Source organism: Dermacentor variabilis, chromosome 8 (genome assembly GCF_050947875.1).
Source record: "Dermacentor variabilis isolate Ectoservices chromosome 8, ASM5094787v1, whole genome shotgun sequence".
In the NCBI taxonomy this organism is placed as follows: Eukaryota; Metazoa; Arthropoda; class Arachnida; order Ixodida; family Ixodidae; genus Dermacentor; species Dermacentor variabilis.
This window is the reverse complement of record NC_134575.1, coordinates 87,640,937-87,664,867: the sequence shown is the minus strand read 5'-3', so window position 1 is coordinate 87,664,867 and position 23,931 is coordinate 87,640,937. Positions and strand designations below refer to the sequence as shown.

General features: G+C 42.3%; 1 protein-coding gene across 1 annotated transcript in view; it reads left to right on the top strand.

Annotated features, from left to right (window-relative positions):
• LOC142591472 (uncharacterized) overlaps nucleotides 1-23,384 on the top strand; it is a 47,129-nt gene extending 23,745 nt beyond the window's left edge. The window contains exons 4-6 of the mRNA XM_075703800.1: nucleotides 8,099-8,321; nucleotides 20,510-20,672; nucleotides 23,268-23,384. Of these exons, the coding sequence (XP_075559915.1) occupies nucleotides 8,099-8,321; nucleotides 20,510-20,672; nucleotides 23,268-23,384 (503 nt within the window). The remainder of the gene's footprint in view (nucleotides 1-8,098; nucleotides 8,322-20,509; nucleotides 20,673-23,267) is intronic.
• The last annotated feature ends 547 nt before the right edge of the window (nucleotides 23,385-23,931 follow it).

Genomic DNA, 23,931 nt, shown 5'->3' with positions numbered 1-23,931 from the left:
TGGTATACGTGGTCCGCTTGTCCACAGTGGTAACATCGAACAGGGGTCAGGGGCGCGCCAAATGTAAGTCTTCTTGGCCGGCGCGGCGCGGTGACAAGTTAGCATGCAGGCGGCAGCATTGGCGGACGGCAGAACTGCGATGTTACTTGGCCTTGGAGCGGCCTCGGAGAGGAAGCAGGGTGGCCGTCTACGGCGGCGTACGTCATCGCTTCTAGCTGATGCTGCGACGATTGAGGGACTCCGAATGACCGTTGTATGTCCTCGCCTGCCACGTCGGCATTCGAAGCCACTTGGGGCTTCGATGAAGGGAACAACTTCTTAAGCTCTTCCCGCACGACCACTCTGATAGTGACGCGGTGCCCAGTGATTGAATTCCGACGTAGCTTCTTGAGTTCGTGTGGCGGACGAACTGTCGGTTCTGGATTTCCAGTGTTTTCTTGACGCTGGTGGCCTGGCAAAGAAATTCCCCGATGGGCTTCGGTCGGCTTCGTATCAATACGGCGAAAAGTTCTTGCTTTACATCACGCATGCGTAGGTGGACTTTCTTCTGCTCCGATATTTCCGGATTGGCGTGGTGTAATAGACGACTCATTTCTTCCGTAAAGATTGCAATGGTGCCGTTAGGTAGCTTCACTTAGGCTTCCAATAGAGCTTCGGTCCTTTCTTTCCGAACGATGCCCCCGAATGTCCTAGGGAAGCTACTGCGGAACAGGTCTTACGTTGTAAGGGTGTATACTCCATTCCTAAAGCAATGTCCTCGCGGCATCTTCAAGAAGAAGTACACGTGGCGTAGCTTATCCTCAGAGGTCCAGTTGAAGGGTGAGATTCTTTGATAGTCTTCAGCCAGGTTTCCGGACCGCACAACGAAGCTCGATGAAAGGTATGTGGCTCTCTGTATTGTTGAGCGATGGCGGACGCTGATTCCGCCACCATCTTCCTAGTCATAATAAGCAATAGTCCGTGCTTCGGGTTTAGCCTTTGCAGCCTGCGGTTACCTCGGTGGTCCTTCGCGACGTTGGTATTGTCTTCAGAGGCGTGGATGACAGCTTGTTGGGGGCGTCCGGTGCATGAACGCAATGCACCTCCGCTAGATGTCACTTAGTATTGACGGTGAAGAAAGCAGCAAAGCTGCTGCTTCACTGCTTATTCGAGACCCTCATAATATATTGAACGAGATGAAAGAGAAGCGAGGGGCCTGACTGTTATTATTCATACGTCAATTGTATCGTCCCAATAATCAACGCTCAATGGAACATAGTAATTGAGGGCCTCGAATCCAGCAACATTGATGCCTTCAGGTAGCATGTGTGGGTTTACTTACCTGTTGCTATCCCCCAAGTATATCATGTACTCGCGACGCCTGCGCCAGAAAGGGCGTTACCCATCGGCTGCCAAGGTTTGTGAGTGTTGGCGCTGGCTAACATTCTAGCAGTAAAACATAAATACCCCTGAAAGTTGATTGGAGAACGTCGCCGCTGTAGTTCAAGGGGAAATAGCATGGCACGCGGAATGCAAAGGCGCGAGTTCGTATCCCGCCGATGGGCAGTTCCTTTCTCATACACTTTCATTTCGATGAATTTATCATTTCTATAATTCATTTAGTACACGTAGTATCACCTGTGTTGTCCTTGGTGTGTTCGTTTTTTTGGTTTCTTAAATGTGAGTAATAAAATTGGGGCACCCTTGGTTCCCTCTCTCTCTTTCTCTCTCTCTCTCTCTCTCTCTCTCTCTCTCTATATATATATATATATATATATATATATATATATATATATATAAATATATATATGGGGGGGGCGGGGAGAGTGGGAAACTGAAACCAACAAAGAAACCAAGAAATGCACAGGGTATATAGGTGATGAAATTCGCGTTCTTTGTCTACTTCAGGCATTTGCTGCTTGTCTATGAATTCATCTATCCAGCCTCTTACGCCGACTCAGTGACCCAAGTAGTTTCCCAGTTTTGTTTACGCTCATGTTCACGATTCCGTCGTAGTCCTTCCATCGTCGCCATCTCAGCTTCTGGCTGCCATCATGCCAGCGTTTTGACGTATCGTCGTCACACCATTGTCGTCTTACAGTGGTCATGAATTCCTTGTCAACCATCATGGCGATATTATTGAGGTCAATAAGTCATTGCTACTCTAGCTTGGTCGTGTAACTGCCGTGATGCTCTCGTCAGGACGCATTTTACTCCGGTCAAATGGACCAAGTTCCCTAATGGCGTGAGCCACTAGTGATTAGCTAGTGGCTAAATTATTAGACTTCTTAGTGGAATCACGATTCATCGCCGTTATTCCACCTTCATAATTCGTTGTGCGTCATGCCATCGTCGTCACAATATGTCATACTGTCGTCGTGCCATCGTCGCTGTGCTTTATGTTCGTAGTGTCAGTGATGCAGCCATGGTTGTTCCTTCATCATCGTCCTCACTTCATCATCTGACTCTTGGTAACTTCGTCTTCACGTCGATGTCATCTACAGTCGTCACCTTATCGTTTTTGTAATGACGAGATGATCACGCTACGTTGTCATACCCACTTCGTGATACCGTTATCGTCACGCCATCATCGCCATACGCTCGATGCGCTAGAAGACACGCGGGTCCCAGCGATTACTCTAGAACATTCAACGACTGATTTATAAAAGCCGACACGCTTGACCCACTGATCAGATTTTCGACGATCGCTTACTGTGTTCGTCGCTTTCGTTGAGCTTTGAGTGTAACCTGGTTTTTGTGGGCACAGGTTCGCCCAATAAATTTAGTTTCGCCATTCAGCTTTGTTGCTGTGTCGTCGGCCGTCACTACGATGTGACAATGTATTTAAGGCCTTTATAGAAATTTGCAATTCGCAAAACATATCCACTTGGAACGAACACTGAGGATAAAACCAGTGTCATGGTATTCATTCAATAACTGTGCGACAAAATACATTCGAGTTCCACTTATTCGGTTATTTATCCACTACAATGCGAGTAACTGGATCTAAAAGTATTTTTTACCCGTCCGCTTATCATCACAAAAAGCGGTCATCAGAATTTTGGAGCTATCTTTAAGATTTCTTCCAAATGTATATGTCCCGAGAACTTACTGACTTTAATTTGCGCCCTAAATTTACACGCCAAAATTTTGATTAGGAACACTAAGTAGATACGTAATTCTGAACGTTTGCCTCTTGTACAAGTTCCAGTGGAATGTCCAGTAATCCAGATCAACGATAATTTTTGTGCTATTAATCAATCTTTGTTTTCATTCTGTCAATGATACACAAAGAAAGACTCATAACAAGCTGTTAGTCAGAACAGCTTGACTAGGTCACAGCCCCATAGAAAAATTTGTGAGCGGTAAGAGCACTACAGTAAAATAATTCAAAAATTGAAACAACAGAGAGTGTAGTACTATAGGGCACACACTAAGTAATGAAAATGTAAAATTAATACAGAAAAGTTAGAACAGCTTTTACAGTAGTCAAAAAATAAATACACAACAGTTTCTTAGAAAAAAATGAATATATCAAATGCTATCAAATTAAAAATATCCAGAATAAGTGCACTGAATGTAAAGAAAATAACAATACAGAAATCAACTTGTTACAAACAGTTACATACAACCAGATGAAACAATTCGATACGGTTGTGTATTTGATAAATTAGACATGGTTTGCAGTAAAACAAGTGTTATGTTGTAGAAATCTCAGAGCTATACATCACGGTATATTACTTACGGATATCCTGATATGAACAATCAAATAAGTCAAAATTGTTAAGATCTTAGTGATTCAGAAGGGAGGGAAGGGTGTAAGACAAGCGCTCTTTTCCGTAGTTTAATAGTACTGTGTCTATTTCCTAATTTTTTTCCATGATGCGTGGGATAATTTAAATGCCGAATTCCTAATTTGGCCAGAACGCGCAAATTAGTTATGTTCTTACGAGTTTCTAATTTGAATTTTCTGCTTAAGATATAATTGTATGTCAGGCGTACTTCAACTATTCCTCAACAGCAGAATAAATCATTAGTACATGCCGCAAGAGCGCCTTGAGAATATGCCTAATGCATTTTTTTCTGAACCAAGTATACTTGATTTAGGTTAGTGACCGTCGTTGTACCCCATACTAGTTGACAATAATTTAAACGAGAGCGAATGAGCGAGTGATTGAGCAGAAGCTTTATTCCTTTTGGAAGTAAGTATCGAAGCCGACCAATTACACCTGTCACTTGAGCTAATTTTTGCAGGACACATCTTACGTAGTAATCCCAGCTCATATTCGCAGAAAAAATATGTCCAGACATTTAAAATGGTCAGCTATTTCAATAGTGTGAGTACTCTGTACTATGTCTTGCTGAGGTGGAACAATTTAATTTTTTGGTCAAAATATAACAGCTTCTGTTTTATTTTCGTTAATACGCATAGCATTTGCTCCTGGCCATCACACCAGCGTTTTCATTGTGTGATTACAAGTACTTATAGGTTCGTTAATATGATGCCCTTAAAAAGCATGCTGGTATCATCAGCATATGTTATGTATTTGGCCTCGCAAATAATATTTAGAATGTCATTAAGATAGATATTAAATAATAGTGGGCCTAGAATACTGCCTGTGGCACTACACACAGACAAGGTTTCACTCCTGAAATTGAGTCGCTTATCGGAACGACCTGCTGCCTGTTGGATGAATAACAGTCAGTAAGCGTTAAGGCTTGTCCACGAATACCATAGCAATGTAATTTGTTTAACAGTATTTTATGGTTTATAAATCAAATGCCATTGGAAAATCAACGAAAGTACCAAGAACGAGCGCCTTATTTTCAAATTGTTTAAGAATATACTCTTTTTGCAACAGCAGCGCCAGTTGAACTGATTTATTTTTCCGAAAACCACATTGATTAGCTGTAAATAAATTATATTTATCAATGAAACTTGAAAATCGAGTGTGCGTAATTTTTTTCGAAGGCCTTTGAGAACACAGGCAAGATAGACACCGGCCCGCAATTGCCAAAGTTATTTCGGTCACCTTTTTTATAAAGCACGGTTACTTTTGCTATTTGCATATTTAAGGGAAGACTGAGTTAGTTAAACAGATGTTAAAGATATCTGCTAAAGGCGGCGAGATAACATCAGACACGTCTGATAGGACGTACTTGAATTCGGTGTATATTACAACTAGCAATATTATTTATAATTTTTATTGTTGATAAGACTTCGTGGTCCGTGACAGGACGCAACTACAATGATTGAGCGTTGTGAACACTTACGCATTCGCACGCATCAGCCGGGGTCCCGGTCTTTATCATGTCAGTGAAAAAATTACTAAATGCGTTAGCCAAATGTGATCCATCCCTATCTCTACCGTTTACTTCTAGTTTTGAAAAGGGGCGGTAAAGTGGCCGCGACTAATGAGTGGATATAATGTCGACCACAGTACGTCAGAACGATTAACAGAAACTTCAAGATATGCGGATTGATAATGAGTTCTTGCGGATCGCAAGCGTTTTATAAGTTTGTTTCGATAACACTTGATGGCCAGCCAGTCCTCCGGTAAACGAGTAGGTAGGAATGTTATTAAGGTTTATGTGTTGATTTCATTTGATGACGCATCTCAGGCGTTATCCATGGTTCCCGCATTTAATCTGCGCTCTTTTAGCGGAAAGTTCGAATGATATAATCGCTTGAAAATTGCAATAAATTTATCGTAAGCATTGTTTACATCTAGAGATTTTCTTATACGACTCCAACACCACAAACAAGTTTCATTTTTTTTTACATTAAAGAAGCACTTCTTGTAAAAATTAAACGACGGTGAATTGCTATACGGCACTGTGGACAAACATGCTGTTCTGCACGAAACAAAAAACGACTTTCAGAGAGGACGGGACGTTGTGGTGTTTGTCGCGTACACTTCTGGCGCGATAGCGCTAAAGGCCCAGTTACGCATAAAATCCGGTGTCGGTGTCGGTGGTTTGCGTGAGTTAAACTGCCGTACATATTTAATATATGTGTATGCCATAACTTCTTATTCGCATGAAGTACGTGCAGCTTATATTGCCACGCCACTCTGCCCCTAAAGTTGCCTATATCTTTTCGTCCATTCTTGACGAAGTTATTTTTCAGTATCGTGGGCATGATGGGCCACAAACATATGCAATGGAAGAAAGCACCGACAGCGCATGCCTTTTGTGTAAAATTTTTTCAGAAGTATTTATTGAAAGTGCGAAACTACAACAGTAACCTGCGAAGTATGTAGTTAATTGGCGTGGCTGTGCACAACCTCCGGGATCGGCCAACGCAAGAGGTCGTGTTGCTACCAAAAAGCTCTCCTTTGTGCAAAGCGTTCGCCACAAGCGTTTCCCGGTAAACATTACGGTTACACAAGCTGGAGCTGCCGGGAAGTGTTAAAAGCAGTCAGGGATACTTTAACGGTATCGCATTGCACAGTTACAAAGGATCCTTAAGCGTGTTCCATATTTAGATGTCTTTCTTGGTTTAATACATAGCAGCCTACTTATTGTAATAAAAAAAGCACATATGAGGTCGCAACAAGTTAAGCGCATTTAGAGAGAGCCTGTTAACTACTTGCAATTTCATCAAGTTTCACTCTGGGGCTAAAGGCCTCAAATATAACGTAAAATAAGCTGCGTGAGTTTTGGAAACTGCAAAATATTTGCTGAATTTATTAAGTTCTCGTTCGCATTAACGGGCTTCGCATTTTTGGAGCATTTGTGACATGTATACACATGTTCTATTAACGTGAACGGTCTGCAAATTACCCAGGTGCAAGTGTAGCCATGCTACCTGCTTTTGGAACCAAATTTAGTTTCACTTGCAGCTACTTGCAAAGCATACAGACAAGTTTATTTGTTAGCCGTATGTACGCACGAAACTAGAATGCCTATTTGTGGTATTGCTCTAGAAAATTGGACTTGCCTTTTATTTTCGGATTTATGTCAACCACTCGCAACTGCTGGACGTAAGCGCTCAGAGTGAACTCTCGCTGGTCGGCAGCTCAAGGGACCGGCTGAATGAGTTCCTTAAATCTGGATTGAGAATTACCGAAAGATGGAGCTCAAGGGTGCACAAAATGCTCTTATGAAAGAGGCAGGTACTTCATTGTCAACAAAAAACTGTAGGTTTAGGGGATCTGTACTACATTTTCATCACGAAGCCACTGCCTAGTTATAGTAGTAGAAAACCTAGTTACAAAACCAAAGCAGGCGTTATGTAGTGAGAAAATGTTGCCATTTTAATAAACAAACCTCTCTCGAAGCCATCAATAACGTTGGTCTTCGTCTCCAGTGTGATCTCATTGCGCGGGCGTTCATTTGCTACCGTTGCTAACGCTAAGCAAACTCTTAGCTCCTCCACACTACGAACACGAAGAAACCACAGCAAGGCGCGACCGATGTAAAGTCTGTCAAAGCCCCCACCTTGGCAATAAAAAACGTAGACAATTCGCAAGAAAATCCGAAATGGAAAAGCGCAATCATACACATCTTTCGCGATGCCACTGACATTGTCTGCGCAATTCATTTGCGGCAATATATTTTGGGTTTGTTTGTGCGGAGTAGGAAAGAATGTGATTACGTTCAACAAACAATTTTTTTTTGCCATAGCCAGAATGCAAAATCAGCGAACCATAAACCTGGCTCATTTAGGCGACAATTCCATTCAGGTGATTTCAGTTTACTGAGGTTCTGCTGCAGTCTGAAAAATAAGGGGGTAGAGGACCGTACCTGTAATAAAAGAAGTAGTGAACTAGTCTTTTCTTTATTACTTCGTGACTTCGCTAATATAAATGCTTTGGGCCGGTACTTAGCGACTTTGTCCAACAATAAATAAAAGATCACCTACACTAACCTACAGTTTGTACACACAAATTCAGTAGTCCAGATGCTTTTCTGTGTATGTATGTATGTATATATATATTATTCCTCCTTAGTCACGGCGGGAAGAGTTTCTTTTTAAACGTGAGTCACTTTACTGGAGCATTGGGTGATGCTCCTGGCGTGAGAGTTCAACGGCACTGCGTGCTGGCTAGCGAGGTCAGACGTATGAGTTCGGCGCGTGATAATTTTTTCATGAGCCATGCACCGCTGTGCGCAGCCCTCGATGAACGAGCACCGACAATCGAATCTGTGATCTGCACGGTGGATGGCGAACACTGGCTGGCCGTGCCACCGGACGGGGTCTGCCAGTTCATATTCTTCAGCTCCCTGAAGGCGCCCTTCGAGAACCTGGATCTATCGACCCCGGCAGAGTTTGCGAATTTTAAGAGGTTTGCGGCCATGGGAAACCAGACGCAGTTTGGCGTCTCAATATATGCCTTGTAAGTACACTGACTTGAGGTGCGACAGAGCAATGGGGCGAAACAAACACGAGACACGGACGCCGAAGACGAGACGCAAATGTCTTAACTTTAAACGAATACTTCGAACAGGAGAAGAGTATTCGCAGTATCTATTCTTATCGCTAAGAGACTTTTTTTCAGTATTAGCCATTTTTAGTACAATTCTAATTCTTGTGCTAGAATGCTTTCAATGGCTGGATATATTTGCACAAGAAATTAAATTGGATATTTGACTATTTATGAAAGTGTCGTTAATGAACACTTCAGGTAAAGAATTTACCGCCCACATTTTGATTTAAGAAGTGTAAAAGTGTAACCGGGGACTTCGACATGCGTATCTACTGAGCTCGGCGACGGCAGCGGCAGGCTGCTCGAACGCTTCACCCAACGTAAAGTGTTACTTTCCGTATTCGCAGGTTGGTATACTCTTCTTTACTACTGCGTAAAACACCATTCAGACAGCATTGGTGCTGCCTCTGCCGTCGCAAGAGTGACGTTTGTATACATGTTCAAATGGCGGGCTCACAAGTTTCGGTGATGCGTAATGATGTTGGTGACACTTGTGTCAAACATTTTTAGACAATCAGCAATCATTGGCGTGCACCGAGTGTGAGGCATGTTTCCATGTAGGAAAGTGTCCGGGAGTGACAGCAAAGGCGCGTATGCAGATGAATGCGCAGATGCAAAATGACGGGCAATGCAGTTCCTGTGCAAATCCTGGCCATGGCAGGTCGTCAAATGGCGACTATACGACAAGAATAGAGCCAAGCAGTGTTGATAAACTGAGCAACATTCAGAAAAAGCTAACCACCTTGCTGCCCCTCTCCGAGAAAACGGAATTAGCACTAGGAATAAAACAAACCATTGATAGCATTGAGAGTTCTGTGCAAATGATCTCTGATAAATAGGATGAGCTTGCAACTCGGTTTAACAAGCAAGTCCAGGCGATAAATAATCTTCAAAAAAAAGTGACTGAAATCGAAGCGGGAAATCCAAGGCAAGAAATTCCTTTGTTGAAGAAAGAGCTAAATGAACTAGAGCAATATAGTAGGCGACTGAACCTAGAGGCTTACGACATTCAAGTAACAACACATGAGAATTTGTTGGCCATAGTAACCTCAGTGGGTGAGCCACTGGGGCTACAGGAATTCACTGACTCCGACATTGATAGCATTCTAGGTTTCCCTCACGCCCCAATCGTGTGCCACCCATCATCATTCGTTTTGCCACTGGCTAGACGAATGAGCAATGGAATGCTAATGCCAAGCTACTGAGAAAAAGACAGTCGGATGTCGTTTTTCTTTTTCAAAAACTTGACACTGCTAAATAAGAATCGTCTTTATCTTGCACGTTCAAAAGCAATGGAAAGAGGCTACCAGTTCGTTTGGGGACATCGCGGAACAGTGCTCGAACGGAACAAACCAAGGAACTCTGCAATTAAACCTTCTACCGAGAGCGATCTCGAGAAGATGGTATAAGTGTTCTGGCCTACATACCTTGCTGCATTCTTCGATAAACTCCGAAATACCATGAAGGGTTCAAATGTATAGTACAGATTACTTTAACCAGTACTTAAGTCAGAATGCGTGGACATACAATGCGTTTTCTATGATAAATTTTAGTGCACGTAGTTATAAAAACAAGCGTGCCAAGCAAGCGTGCCAAGTGCCAATTGGAAAAGATGTCATTGAAGTTTGATGTATTATGCATCATTGAAACACGGGAATGTAGTGTATTTCGTAGGTCGAGAAAGGCTGGTGGTGTCAGTGTTTACACAACGGACGACGTTGATTGCTCTATGTAAAAAGAATAAGCAGTGATTTCAAATGACTGCGAAATTGTTACAATATTCTTTTGCAACACTTGCCTAATTGCTATATACAGGCCTCCAACGGGGAATGCCACGCGCTTCTTTGAATCTCTTCATCATGTTCTTGCACATCTGTCAACTTTTACGAAACACATTATAGTCATTAGTGACACAAATATTAAATATTGTCAAACAGCCCCGCAGAAAAAAGTTTTCATATCTTAGGTCTAGATATTTTTGCAAAAATCTCGTAAAATTTGCTACGCGAATAACTGTTGCCAACGAGGCAATGCTAGATATTTGTTATACAAATAGTGTAGAAAATTATATAGTCTCTGGGGCACTATCTATCGATATTTGAGATCATTGGCCTGTCTTTTCTATCTTAGGAAAAACAGGAAGGAAGATAAATTATGATAAATTCAGAAGAATAGATATTCTAAAATAGACGTTTTCAAGAAGATCGTGCTTGATGCAGACTGGTCCGAAGTCCTGATCAAAAACCGGCCTTCGGTCTGTTTTTTTAAGATTTTACGAAAAGATACTGGACTTATACCACCAGGCTTTCTCAGTAGTTGTATGGAAAAAAAAGAAGGCTAGGAAACCATGGATGACACCTTCAATTTATAAACAAATACAAGAGAGGAACAAGCTGTTTCAAGAGTTTTTGAGACTGAAAGATAGCGATAAATTTGATGAATATAAAAGGTATAGCAATAAACTAAACAAGGAAATTAGAAAAGCAAAACACAATTTTACGGTAATAAATTTGATGGCGTTGATGTTTCCAGTAAGCTATGGAATATATATAATGAAATATGTCATTCAAAGCCCATTCATTTTATCAGTGATGAAATTAAATTTGCCGGCAAAGCCATTACAGGTCGAGACCTTTTTAACAAGTTTGATGAGCATTTTCTAACTTGCGGCAGGAAATGAAATAACACGACAAAAGTTGACCCAAGCAGCTATATAAACAAAAATTGTTTTGATACTTATACCTGGTGCCCGCTAGCGAATTGGAAATAATTAGCATAATACATCTATTATTAGTAAAACTGCAGCTGGTCTCGACGAGGTTAAGACTGATCCAATCAACGCTGTAGCGTCAACAATTTCAGCTCCACTGGCACACATTTGCAACTGCATTCTAAAGGATGGACACTTTCCCGATGAATTATGTTAAATATTATGCTCCGAAAAAGAAGTCAAGAAGCCGAAGTTAGAAACGAACGTGGAACCGAGTGCGCGTCTGCATTTTTTAGTTTTTTTTTTACAAGCGTCGAATAAAGAAGACGTTCACCACTTCGGCTCCACTTCCTGGTTTTCAACATATGGTGCCATGACCAGGATATCAGAACTGCAGTTGAAGACCCCTGATGATGAAGCGAGCTACCTGAACTGAAGACGACCTCCCAAGCGAAGAAGCCCTAATTCGTTGTGATATGGCCTGAACCGCTGGAGTACAATGTCAATTCTGTTGACATCCGGTCCAAATACTTTATCTTTTGTTCGACGTATCCAATAAATTTCAGCCTTTTGTACTTCAGTTGCGTCTAAACGTCCCTTATTCCTGGTGCTTGTGTACCTGCAATTTCTAGCAAATCGTTGTGTCCACGCAGTTATAAGCATCCGTCGGTTATAAGAGCTGTAGTCGTTGATGTTTACAATTGTAAGCACAATGGTCGAGCAGCTGCTTTCAAATACGTAATTTTCTCTTCTAGGCCGACTGTATCCTGAATTGCTGCTGCGGTACAGGTAGTTTCTTCCATTTCGACTGTATCCTCGGGTGTAGCAGGGCTCGTCGATTGTCGTCTCAGTGTAGAGGAAGTTTGGTCCTTTCCACCAAGTTGAACTTTCCAAGAGTTGCTCTGCAGTGGATCCTCTTGACAGCAAATCGGCTGGATTTTGATCACTCGGACAATGTCTCCGCATGTTCAAATCAGTTAGGGAGAGTACCTCTGTAACTCGGTTTGCTACGAACTGTTCCCGACGTTTCGCTGAACCACGTAGCCAATGAATCACGATCATAGAATCTGTCCAAATAACTGTTTCAATGTACTCTAGATTTAGAGCATGTTTCACTGTGGCAGCTAGTCGAGCTGCAACTAGGGCTCCGATCAGTTCTAATTGTGGCACAGTTATCTTTTGTATAGGTGCGACTGTCGACTGGCCTAGTAGTAGCTGAACTGTTGTGGCTCCCTTGAAGTCTCGTATCTGAATGTAAAGCACGGCGCCGTACGCAACTGGGCTAGCGTCACTAAGAGCGTGTATTGTAACCTGCACAATCTGGCCCAGGAGGGTTTGTCTTCTCGCTGATCCACAGTTCTCAGGCCTTTAGTCCACGCTGTCCACTCTATAAGAAGAGACTCAGGAAGTGGCGCATCCCAGGTGTATTTCTCTAGCCACAGTCATTGTATAACTAACTTGACTACCAGCACGAACGGCGCTAAGAATCCAAAGGGATCGTACATGCGTGAGGCGAAGCTTAAGATCTGTCTCTTCGTAACCCTTTGTTCGTTCAATGATTCAAGCATCTTCGTTAGTGATCCCTTTAAAATGTCTTTGTCGGTACCCCAAAAGATACTAAGAATCTTCTTTTCCTTTTCTCCATCGAACTATACGTTTAAGTTTCTACCATTATAAAAGTTTCGTAAGTGTCGATCATTTGTCGTCCACTTTTTTAGATGCATTCCTGCCTCTTTCACGATACCGAAACAATCGATAACGACTTGCTTCGCTGCTTCTTTGTCCTGTGCCCCGATAACCAAGTCATCTACGTAGAAATGATCTTTCAATAGTTTGGCAGTAGAAGGGTATTTGTCTTCTACCAGTTGGAAGCGGTGTCGCAGAGTTGCCGCAAGGAGAAAGGGATTGCTGCAAGCGCCAAAATGAACCCTTGTCATGCGCAATTCTTCAATATTGGAAGACCCTTCTTAAACCAGAAGTAGCGAAACGCGTCTCGGTCTTGTTCAGCCAGCGATATTTGAAGAAACGCTTTTTCGATGTCGGCGGCAATTCCAATCTTGAAGCTGCTAAACTTCAGCAGTAAGTCGAGGATGTTGGGGTTCAAACTTGGCCCTGTCCACAAGACGTCGTTAAGTGAAAGGGAGTCCGAAGCATCAGAAGAGGCGTCGAATACCACCCGTACTTTAGTCGTAGTTCTTTTGCGTCGCACTACTGCTCGGTGTGGCATATAGTACGTGATATTTCCACTCGTACTGTCTATTGTGACCTTCTCAGCGAAGTCTTTGTTATAGTAGCTCCTAATGGCAGTGTCATATTCCTTCTGAAACTCTGGTTCTCGATGTAGCGTTCTCTGCAAAGACTCCAGCCTCTTTAACGCGACATCCCAGTTATTTTTAAGCTGGGAACAATTGCTGCTCCACGGCAGTTCAACTTGAACGCGACCATTGTCTCTAACAGTTGTTTCCACGAAGTTCTTCAGGACGTGTTCGTCATCTGTCGAAAGTCTGTCCTTGTTAGTCAGTCCCAGATATTCTACTTCCCAGAAAGACCTCAGTTGCTGGGGAACGTTGGCTTCCATTCGGCATATAATAAATTTCCTTATGGTTTCTGGCTTGTAGAACTTAGGTGGGCTTCTCGTATCTCCATGAAGTATCCATACTATGATAGTTTCGATGGCGGTCAAGCAGTCGTCCAGTCGATGAATTCTACCGCTGACGAGCTGCCAGTAATAGTCTGCACCTATAAGGACGCTTATTCCATGCTCAGGCGAGACTTCAACTGCGTTGACTTCAGCCAAACGTAAGTTCTTGCTTTTCAACTTTGCAAGTACATTTGTCTCTGTTAATGCTGACAAGTCATTGCATATTTCGGGAACTTGTATAGCCTCTACTTCAAGTGAGTTTGAGTCGTACTGGCTATGCAGCGTGACTCGTACTCTCTGGTAATATTTCCGCGGTGCTGAAACGTTTCTAAATCACGAGATGGTGAGCTGCTCTTCGGCTAACACAGTGGCTTTCAGCTTCCTAGACAATTCTTCCGTGACAATTCTTCCGTGGTGGCAGTCAGCTGCGCTGACTGCCACCATCAATCAATATTCTTGCGAAACATTTGCTTCCAGATCCCAGAGCCCAAGCTTGGGTGGTCGGCACAAGAACTCTGTACTTTAGCGAGTCTGTTAACGAGCTGGAAACAGTTGCCTGCGTTTCCATATTCTGCGGCTTCCATTTTCGGTCACACTTCGTGGTGATAGTCGCCCCTTGCGTTTCGCACAGCTTAGTCTCTTCCAGTTTCGGCATTCATTAGATCTGTGAAATTGTCTAGCGCAGTGGAAACAACATTCTAATTTGCGTAGTTTCTCTTTCTTCTCGTGTAATGTTAGTTCCGTTGGGGAGACATCCACCGAGTGATCTTTGTGTCCACGTAATATACAACTCTGAAGTCAGTTTCATGGTTAACATAGATCAGTACCTTGGAAATGCTCATTGGATTGTCGTTTTGCGGGTGAAACTTGTTCTCTCTTGTCAGGAGTCATCATTATAGTCTCTTCCCAGCTTCTTCAAGGCTCAAGAGGTCTAGTACAGACATTTCATTTAGCTTGTCACTAGTAACGCCTGTATTTGTCGAAGACAAGATGCGCTGAGTATAACGGAGTACCATTTCTTGCGGAAGATTTTGTATTATAGGAGTTTTCAGAAGCACTGCGTATTCTTTTTCTTCGACGCCAAGGTTATGTAGGGATCTCACGTGCGTCTGCACTTCTTCATGCAACCTTTGAAGCCCTTCGAAATCTTCGCAAGAACGAACTTTACGTAGGTTTTGAAGACGACGCATGTGGTCGTTAACAATCAGAGACTTCTGACCGAATCTTTCTTTGAGAAGTTCTATAGCTGTGCTACAGCTGTGCTATTGCTTTTGTTTGTTGTCGACAGGCCACTGATGACACCTTCCGCTTTACCCATCAAGTAGCTCCGAAGATATTTCAATTTGTCTACGTCTGTGATATATCGGTTCTGTTGAACAGTAGACTCAAACTGATCCCAAAATTCTGGCCGTTTAAGAGGGTCACCATGAAACTTCGGCACATCGACCTTAGGTAGCTTAACATGTGCGCGTGCTTGATGAAAGTCATTGAGAGATGCGTGCGTAGTCGATGATTGCAAAGCGGATAAAATGCTTTCACCGTGGGATTTCGCGAGGACGATAGATTCTTGATACTGTCCGATGCTTCGAAGCTGATCCTCAAGGTTGTCCTCAGTAACATGCTCTTCTACTTGGTTATCAAGGTCCATAAGCATAGTTTCCTTCACCTTCAATAGGTTAAGAAGGTCGGTCAGCTCACCAGATGGTGTTGGTTCCATCTGCATAAGAGTTGTCGTTGATGATCCTGGTGACCATTGCTCGAACGGTAGCACGCTTCAGTCGTAGTCTGTCCATGTCACGTCGGGAATCGGTGGCTTCGTGATGACGTGGATCGTTATTTGATTCTGTCCCAGCGCCGTCGCGTTGACCGCGTCGGTCGGTCGCCCTCATCAGGCAGCTCGCTTCATCGTTAGGGTGGTTCATCTGGAGCTTGTCACGAGTCTAACGACAAATTCTTGCTACCATCTAAACGATTTGTGGCACGACGAGGAATTTGTAGGATTGTATATTCCGACAACGCCAAGACATTTAAAAAGGCCTCAAGGGAGATCCAGCGACTTTATGATATAATGAAATCACAGGAAGTACAATCGTATTTCGGAAGTAGCAGGATTGTTTGGAAATTTATCACCGAACAAAGTCCTTGGTAGGGAGGATTTTGGGAACGACTTATTAGATCTGTCAAGTCTACATTGAAGAAAACACTGGGAAACAGTTTCTTTACCTATCAAGAACTTTCGACCACGCTCTATCAAGTAGAAGCGATGATAATTTTCACGACCGATAACATTTGTGTATGCAAAAGCCTCTGAACCAATGCCGCTTATGTCAAGTCATTTCCTCATAGGCTAAAGGTTGACTATGCTTCCTCCAGACTTGTCAAGCACAGCATCAAAAAAGACACCGTCGTCACGCGAATTACTTCAGCGAAGATGGAAACACAGAGAACACGTGTTAAACAATCTCTGGAATCGGTGGCGTCGAGAGTACCTCCGAGAACTTCGTTCAGCTCACATTAATGAAAGTAGACACTCAGAATCAGTGAAGCTTGGAGACATAGTACTGATAAAAGAATTAAACTCGCCAAAACAATTGTGGAAGATAGGACAAGTGACTGAATTATTTCCGGCCAGCGACGGCAAAGTTGGCTCATGCAAAGTACGCACTTCCAATGGCAACCCGTTGCGGAGACCGGTACAGATGCTGTACCACCTAGAATATGCTGCTGGACAAGCTCCGTCTTTGAAAGGAACAAGCACACGCAAATTCTTCGGCCGGGAGCTGTTAAATATTATGCTACGAAAAAGAAGTGAAGAAGCCGAAGTTAGAAACGAACGTGAAGCCGAGCGTGCGCCTGCATTTTTTTAGTTGTTTTTTTTACAAGCGTCGAATAAAGAAGCATTCTCCACTTCGGATCTGCTTCCTGGTTTTCAACAAATTAAAAGTAGCACGCGTAACTCCTGTACACGAAGGTGGAAAAAAAGATGACATAGGAAACTATCGTCCTGTCTCCGTTCTGTACGTATTCTCGAAAGTAATTGAACACGTTATATTTAGAAGAACTGACTTTCTAAGAAAACACAAATGCATAGTACGCCGGCACTTCGGATTAAAAAAAAGAACAAGTCCACTGAGCTAGCGCTACTAGACATTAAAAAAATTTTTTTGAGAATATTGAAAAGAAACAGTTTACGGTGGGAATATTTTTGGATATCAAGAGAGCGTTTGACTCAGTTACTCAGTTTGTATTATTAAATAAGGTACCCTGTTATGACTTAAGGGGCCAGGCTTATCAGTTAATCAAAAGTTATTTAGAAAATCACAAACAGTACGTGATAATAAACAGCTGTTCTTCTGATCACAACATAATCACAACGGGACTACCACAAGGCTCTATATAAGGTCCCCTTTTTAAACAGATTTAGACCGGTTATATATCGTGCACTAACTCAGTCCCATCTACAATACTGCTTACGGATATAGGGCTCTACAACGACCACAAATTTAAATAAACTTGAGGTTTTACAAAAGAGAGCTGTTCGTGCTCTTGAACGCGTCCGCTTCAATGATACCACATGTGCATACGAAATGAGGTATAAATTAGCACCACCAAATCTTTTTTATACAGAGAAGCTCTCACTTTATATCATCGAGCAAATGGGAAAAAAAAACTAGGCAAATTTTGAGCCTATCTATCTTGAAACGACCACAGAAGGCAACTCCCGTGTGATTAACTAGAAACTACCTAAGGTTAGAAATAATTATGGGATGCAGAGCTTGAGGAATAAAATTCCGAAGCTCCTAAATGAAAACAAGGAAATGGTAAACCTAATAAAGCAATGGCCATCGATAAAATTGTGCAAGAAATATCTACCCGAACATAGCTCGTTGGTGTCATGTGCGATTTTCGTTTGAACTCTGTGTGTTTTAATGAAGCGAGTTTTATATGCTTATTCATGCCAGTTTGAGCCCAATGAATACTGTAGCGTTTTTATATGTAAGGCAAAGTAAAGTGCTAGGTCTGTATTTGTTTCCTCATTCCTATATTTGGTAGCGAATGCGTACTGCTGCAAATCTTGACGTTAAGAACTGAAGTAGTAGTATTACAAATATGGTTGTTTTCGCTTTTTTATTGTTCGCCCAAACTATGTTGTTCATGCTGTTTTTTGGTTGCACATCGTGTGCTTGCTTTTATTAGCTTGCAGTGTATAATTTTTTCCTCGATCTTGCCTCATGAATTCCTTGTTCAAGCCTCCCCCCCCACCTCTTCTTTTTTTCCATTTCTACTCATTCTTACGCTGTCCCGACTACTTTGTTGGAGTGCAGATTGTAGAGGGGTCAGGGCCTCAGTCAGGCGCATTAGTCCTTTAATCCTTTAGTCCTGACCCTTCTGGTTTTCTATAAGCAAACTGTAAAACTTGTGAATACTTGGAGAACAATCTAAGGATGACACCGGCATTGATGTATGTGTTCCCTAACTTTGCAACCAAATGTATTGGTGTTCCTGTAGTATGTGAGCTCAGGTGTATAATAAGGGCATTTCGTTAAAGAAAGTAAGTTGAATAACAGCGCATTTTTTCGGAAGTTTGAAGCCAAGTATTCGTCAATGGGGCTGTTTCGAAATTCGTTCCATTATTATCTGCCTAGCTAAATGACTGGCTTCAATTAGTTTACTTCAAACGCACAGTAGTGGTGTAGTCGATTGGGCGTTGCGTGGCTAAGCTTGAGGACTTGATGTCAAAACCCAGCCGCGACTGCCACATTTCTATGGGAGCAAAGTGAAAAAACACCCGTGTTATGTGCACTGGATGCATCTCAATGAAGCCCGAGTTGTCTGAATTAACTCGGAGTCCACAACTTTGCCGTGTGACTTAATCATATTGTTGTTTCGGTATGTAAAACCCTAAAATTCAAATAGTAGACCATATCTGTCCGCGAAAGTTAATAAGTCAGAAGTTGATATGCGCTATCTCGATAATTGGTGAATTATGCGTTTTAATGTTTCAGTGTAACACACTTCTGCCTCTTCGAGTATTCTAGATAAATGAGTGGATATTCTATATGAGATCTCTATATGCATGGATTATTTTTTAACATTCTGTCAACCTAAGATGAACACCCATATACGCAGAATTTTGCGCTGAGCGCACGAGTCACATATGCGTGCCTTTATAAGCTGCGTGAAATTTCCGCGAGTGAAGGCAAATTTTCTTCCCGTTAGTCACAGATGGGGTGAGTCACAGCTGTCACAGCTGTGACTGACAGCAGTCACAGCAGTCACAGCTGACGTGAGAGGTGCCCAGCATGTCAATTAATTCCCCTTCGATTTGCTTCTTCTACTCGTTTTTCTTTATTCTTGCATAGTACGTCAGCTTCTTGAAAATGTGACTGACGTCCGCACATGCTAATAAAAAGCAGGAAGCCCAACCTTCCGCTTGTGTACGTCACTGCTGTGCTTCATTAAGGTTTCATTGAAATATCTCTCGGTTTGCCTGATGTGGAATTTCTCACGGCTCAGCGAAGCCCTGTCTGCCTACTTGACCCACTTTCTGGTAGAGGGACCCACAAAAATTGCCCGTGAGTGCATCGAGGTTCTGCTTGTTGAAACAGTAAATCAAGACAAAGGACTTGTACGTAGTATGTCGGTTCATTGGTATCCCTTAAGCGCACAGAACACTTAGTGGTATAACATAATCTTTACGATGGCTTCGAGTTTATTAGGTTTGCCATGTTATGGGGTACACCATGTATGAGCCCTTTCTGCGCCCATTCGTGGTCAATGTTGCGCAACAGCTATGTACCACTACGGTAGAATGGGTATGCAGCACTTAAAATCTATTGATGAACGTCTATTACCTATCGGAGCCATGCATCTCTCATCACCATTCTTCGCTTAACACGCATGATACATTGCCTTCGTCCTCGTGACATCACTGCGTCGACGTCTCACACTGCGCCTCCTGTTGAACTGCTCTTTCCGTTTCGTCACAGCTTGTGAACAGTGTAGTACATTACTATAAATCTTGACTGAAATCAGGGCTGTTTAGATGCGGCACATAAGCATAAACTTTCCTGGCAGTGAGACGCTGCACAAGAGGAAAATATACGAAATTGTAGGCTTTACATTTTGATGTATCGCACTTATCTAAGCGCTATGCGAAATATTCGCATCACATGAAGCTCGTCAGATGGATCTGGGTAGGCTTCGTTCATTGCACAGAGGCTGCGCCTATTGACACGTGTTCTAGTAGAACAGTCATTGTCATCGGCAAGTTAAAAGGCTAATGTGTGTACCGATACACACACTTCAGGACTTCAGTCGTCAAAATATTGGGAAAACTAGAATGAGTGGTTTAAATAAGCCATAGGAGCCTTGCGTTCACGAATCCTTTATTGTGCTTGCAGAAAATCTTACTCTCCGGACGTTCAAAAGCTGTCGGTATATTGAGCAATGTAGTGTCGCTCCCTCCCCCTCAGAGCTGGAATATACTCTAGCTACAATCACAGTCCGTATTTCCAGAAATTGGAGCCGCCAGATTTTATTGAATAGGACAAGGCGGGGGGATGCTATAAAGGACAGCGTGTTGACTAAGTTTTATTTTGTTCGTTTTTTGCAAAGAACGGTCATTTTAGGAAGGCCTACGGCTACATTGCTTGAACTAAATTGCAACTGCTTCATCTCATAACCTTGTATTCTTTACTTGTATGGAAAACAATGCAAATAATTTTATTTCTCGTTTGCTTTCAGGCAGACCGACGACTTTCTGGCCCACATTAACAAGCCGACCGCAAAAGAGTGGGCAAAGAAACAACTATGGGACTTCAATATCTACCACTGGGGCGTAATGAATATGCACAAAGTGATTACTGGTTTACCAGACTATTTCGAAAACGCCCTTCTTTCTTTGAAGGTCCATAGCATCTTCTTTCTTCCTCGCTCTTACGGCGATAGGCTACTTATCTTAAGCAGGGATCCTGCTTACGTGGGTTTAATAAAGCGCGGTAACGGGACAATCACGTTACTAAAGACTATTAGTCGGCGAGTACGAACACTACGGAATGACATTGTTATGATTAGTAGCGCGCCGTAGGACGTGGCAATTGTCAGAAATAGAAAAAAAATGCATCAATTGGCTGCTATAAAAACTCAATTCTAAGCCAAGCGAAATCTTGTACTGCAGTTTTATTCAACAACTGAGTCATATTTCCGCACACGGCAATGTGACCGAAAATTTGAGGCAGATGCACTGATATTGGGAAAACTAAAACGGTAAGGGCAGTAAATGACTCTGGCTGCGAAGAACCTGACTGTGATCATTTTGGATCGCTTCTCTGCGTTCTCTCGCAAAAAGTGCTAAAGCTGAATATTGCCATGGAAAACTTTCGGCTAATAGAACAACTTGCCCTTCCAGTTGCATAACTGGTCTTCTTCTAGATTGAATATTTCCTTCTCAATGTTCAAACTCTTTCATAAAATTGAGTAACGCTTTTATTAGTGTTGTCTTCTTCAGTATGTTAGATCTGTGGGAGGCGTTATTGTTCATTGGTAATCGGGCACAAATAACACGATACAAATTGAAATGGCACAGATACAAATAACAAAGATGCAAATAACACAAGTTCTTCTATTAGAATGCGAAACAATATCCAAAAGAAAGAGCTTTTACACGAGCATCCTGATCGATATCGTGGGGGTGAATTTTACGCCGGTTCCTGCATATTTGGTTGTTTCGCTGCTTATGTATATATATGTGCAGAGTGCACCATGAATGCGAAAGGCTGAGTTCTTATGAGATCTAAGTTGGTGACTATAAATCCTACATCCCTAACTAATTATTGCATGAATTATTGTGGGCCTTGTCGATTGTGTTTGATGTTTACGACGAAGCTACGCTCCAAGTTTATCTTCTAGTCATAAAATATCCGATTGCCATATCTGATTAAATATGGAGCTATGGAAGTATAAGCGCCTTCAAATTTTTAAGGCTAGTCATTTAGCAACGTCTGGGTATGTAATTTACGTAGCAGGGGCGTCTTATAGGGGATGTCTAATCCTAATGCTCAAAGTCCTGATTGATAGAATCTGAACGACTTGAGTAATTTTAGATCAGAGTTCTTTGTATGGCATCGCTTATCATGATAAGCTAAAAGTAATAGTTACATTGCCAGATTTAATGTTTGTGATAGCTTGCGATACACCACTCCTCCCGTATTTCATATTGAGATCTTGTAGCACTTTTTGATATTTCAGCGCAAAATTAGGATATCATCAAATGATACTAAGACTTCTTGAGGACATAATTTAAGTATCTTGGCGTGTAGTGAGCCACCTAGCGACAGATTATTTCGGCTTGTCTAGCTACTAAATTCATTAAAATTGCAAAGTATTCCCTACTCCGCCTGCGGCTGTTTTCAGAAAGTCATTCAGTTCATTGTAAGATTACAGAACAGTTAACACGCACTTCACCTCAGCTGCCAGGACACACAAAGGACTGGGCGATGCACTCTTCAAAATAAAAGGTGTGATCTCATAATAGTACAAGTCAAGGATCTTGAGAAAAAAATGCGCATATACTATAACATTAGTAAATGTTTTAACAATATTCAGTGTGGTTAATATATTCCGTTTCATTACTAAAGTTGCGCTTACAAAAGTGACAGCAGTTGAGCTGTGTGGACCCTGACCGGACACAATGGCGATCGTTTCTAGACAGCGTATCGAAGACAAAAGAAAAAAAAGCACCGAGAGAACACCTGCACTAGCAGAGACTGCTACTGGAGGAATAAAAAAATTGTAGTGAAACCACAGATGAAAGGGTTGCAAATCTATCATGCCAATTATAATTAAACGTTGTAACCGTGGTTCGCTTGCTCTCAGATATTGCTACGGCGCATAACGTCGCACGATCGATTCTTGGTCGCAGCTACAGCCTATACATTGTCCTGAAATCTAAAACTTCACTCTTATTCTAAGAATAGTGCCACACTTATGAACTCCAACTCGTCGAAAATATTTCGGAGCCTCCCATACTACGATGCCTCTCATTGCGTGCATCTTGACGGGGGTGGCAAAGCACAAAATTTCAATAGATAGCAATAAGTATACACGCAAAAGTGATGCAATTCGTTTTTTTATTCAAGTCACAAGTTTTAAAGAACATTTTCTAAAATTTCAGTGCCAAGTATTACAAGTTCACGCGGTAGTCCTTGAGCGGTCAGTCACAACAAATTTCTTTTTACCTGCAACGATTTCTCCGTTTAAATGATCGTCACCCTTTTTTTTGCGTAGACTGAATGCTGAGCAAAATATTTGGATAGAAGCTATGTGACACGATTGATTTTTTTTTCACAAGTTCTCGAGGGTGTTACGTTGGTAATGAGCGCGTGTCTGAAAACAAGATAGCCATGTTTAAAAGCAGGTGTTGCTGCAGGTGCAGCAGCGCTGTTTAAAACGGTTTGTGATTGCGGCGATGTTTACGTAATGACCTCTTGCTTCCTTTCCACAGAGAGCAGCTCACATATCCAAGCTGACTGCTAAGAAGGAAGTGGCGTCATACACCTTCATCGGCTTCTACGGGGAAAAGCAAGTTGCCTGCGAGAAGGCGGCACAGCACTTCAAGTAAGCAACATTTAATCGTACAGGGTCTGCAAGAAAGTTGTATTCAGAAAATGAAAATGCTTGCGCAACATACAATAGCGCTGTAGAAGTCGTCGCCATGGTAACACAAGCCGCATGTTTTTTTTTTCAATTGTCGTAGCGAAAATGACAAAGGCAGGATAAAAATAGCGACACGCCTTAATACAAATTAAACGTAAAATTTAAAATCACGGCTCATTCACATTGGCGACTCGCAAACCGCGCGACTAATCTGCTTCTCGTAAATAGTCAAACATTGACACTTTGGTATGAAAGTGACCGTCCAGTTTCGGTCGCTCGATGCTCCATTTAATGCGACTATAAGGTACGGCAGGTACTTTGCGGCGTAGACAGTTTATGTAGGTATGTATATAACAGCTTTCCTGCCTACGTGCGTCCCTTCATAGCCCAAGGTCGAATGGGTAGCGCATCTGGCTGCTGGTGAGGGAACAGGTCAATGTAGAAACGGTTAAACGTATACAGAAACGGTAAAACTCTCTACTGTCTTCATTGCGCGTGCTCAGCGGGAATGC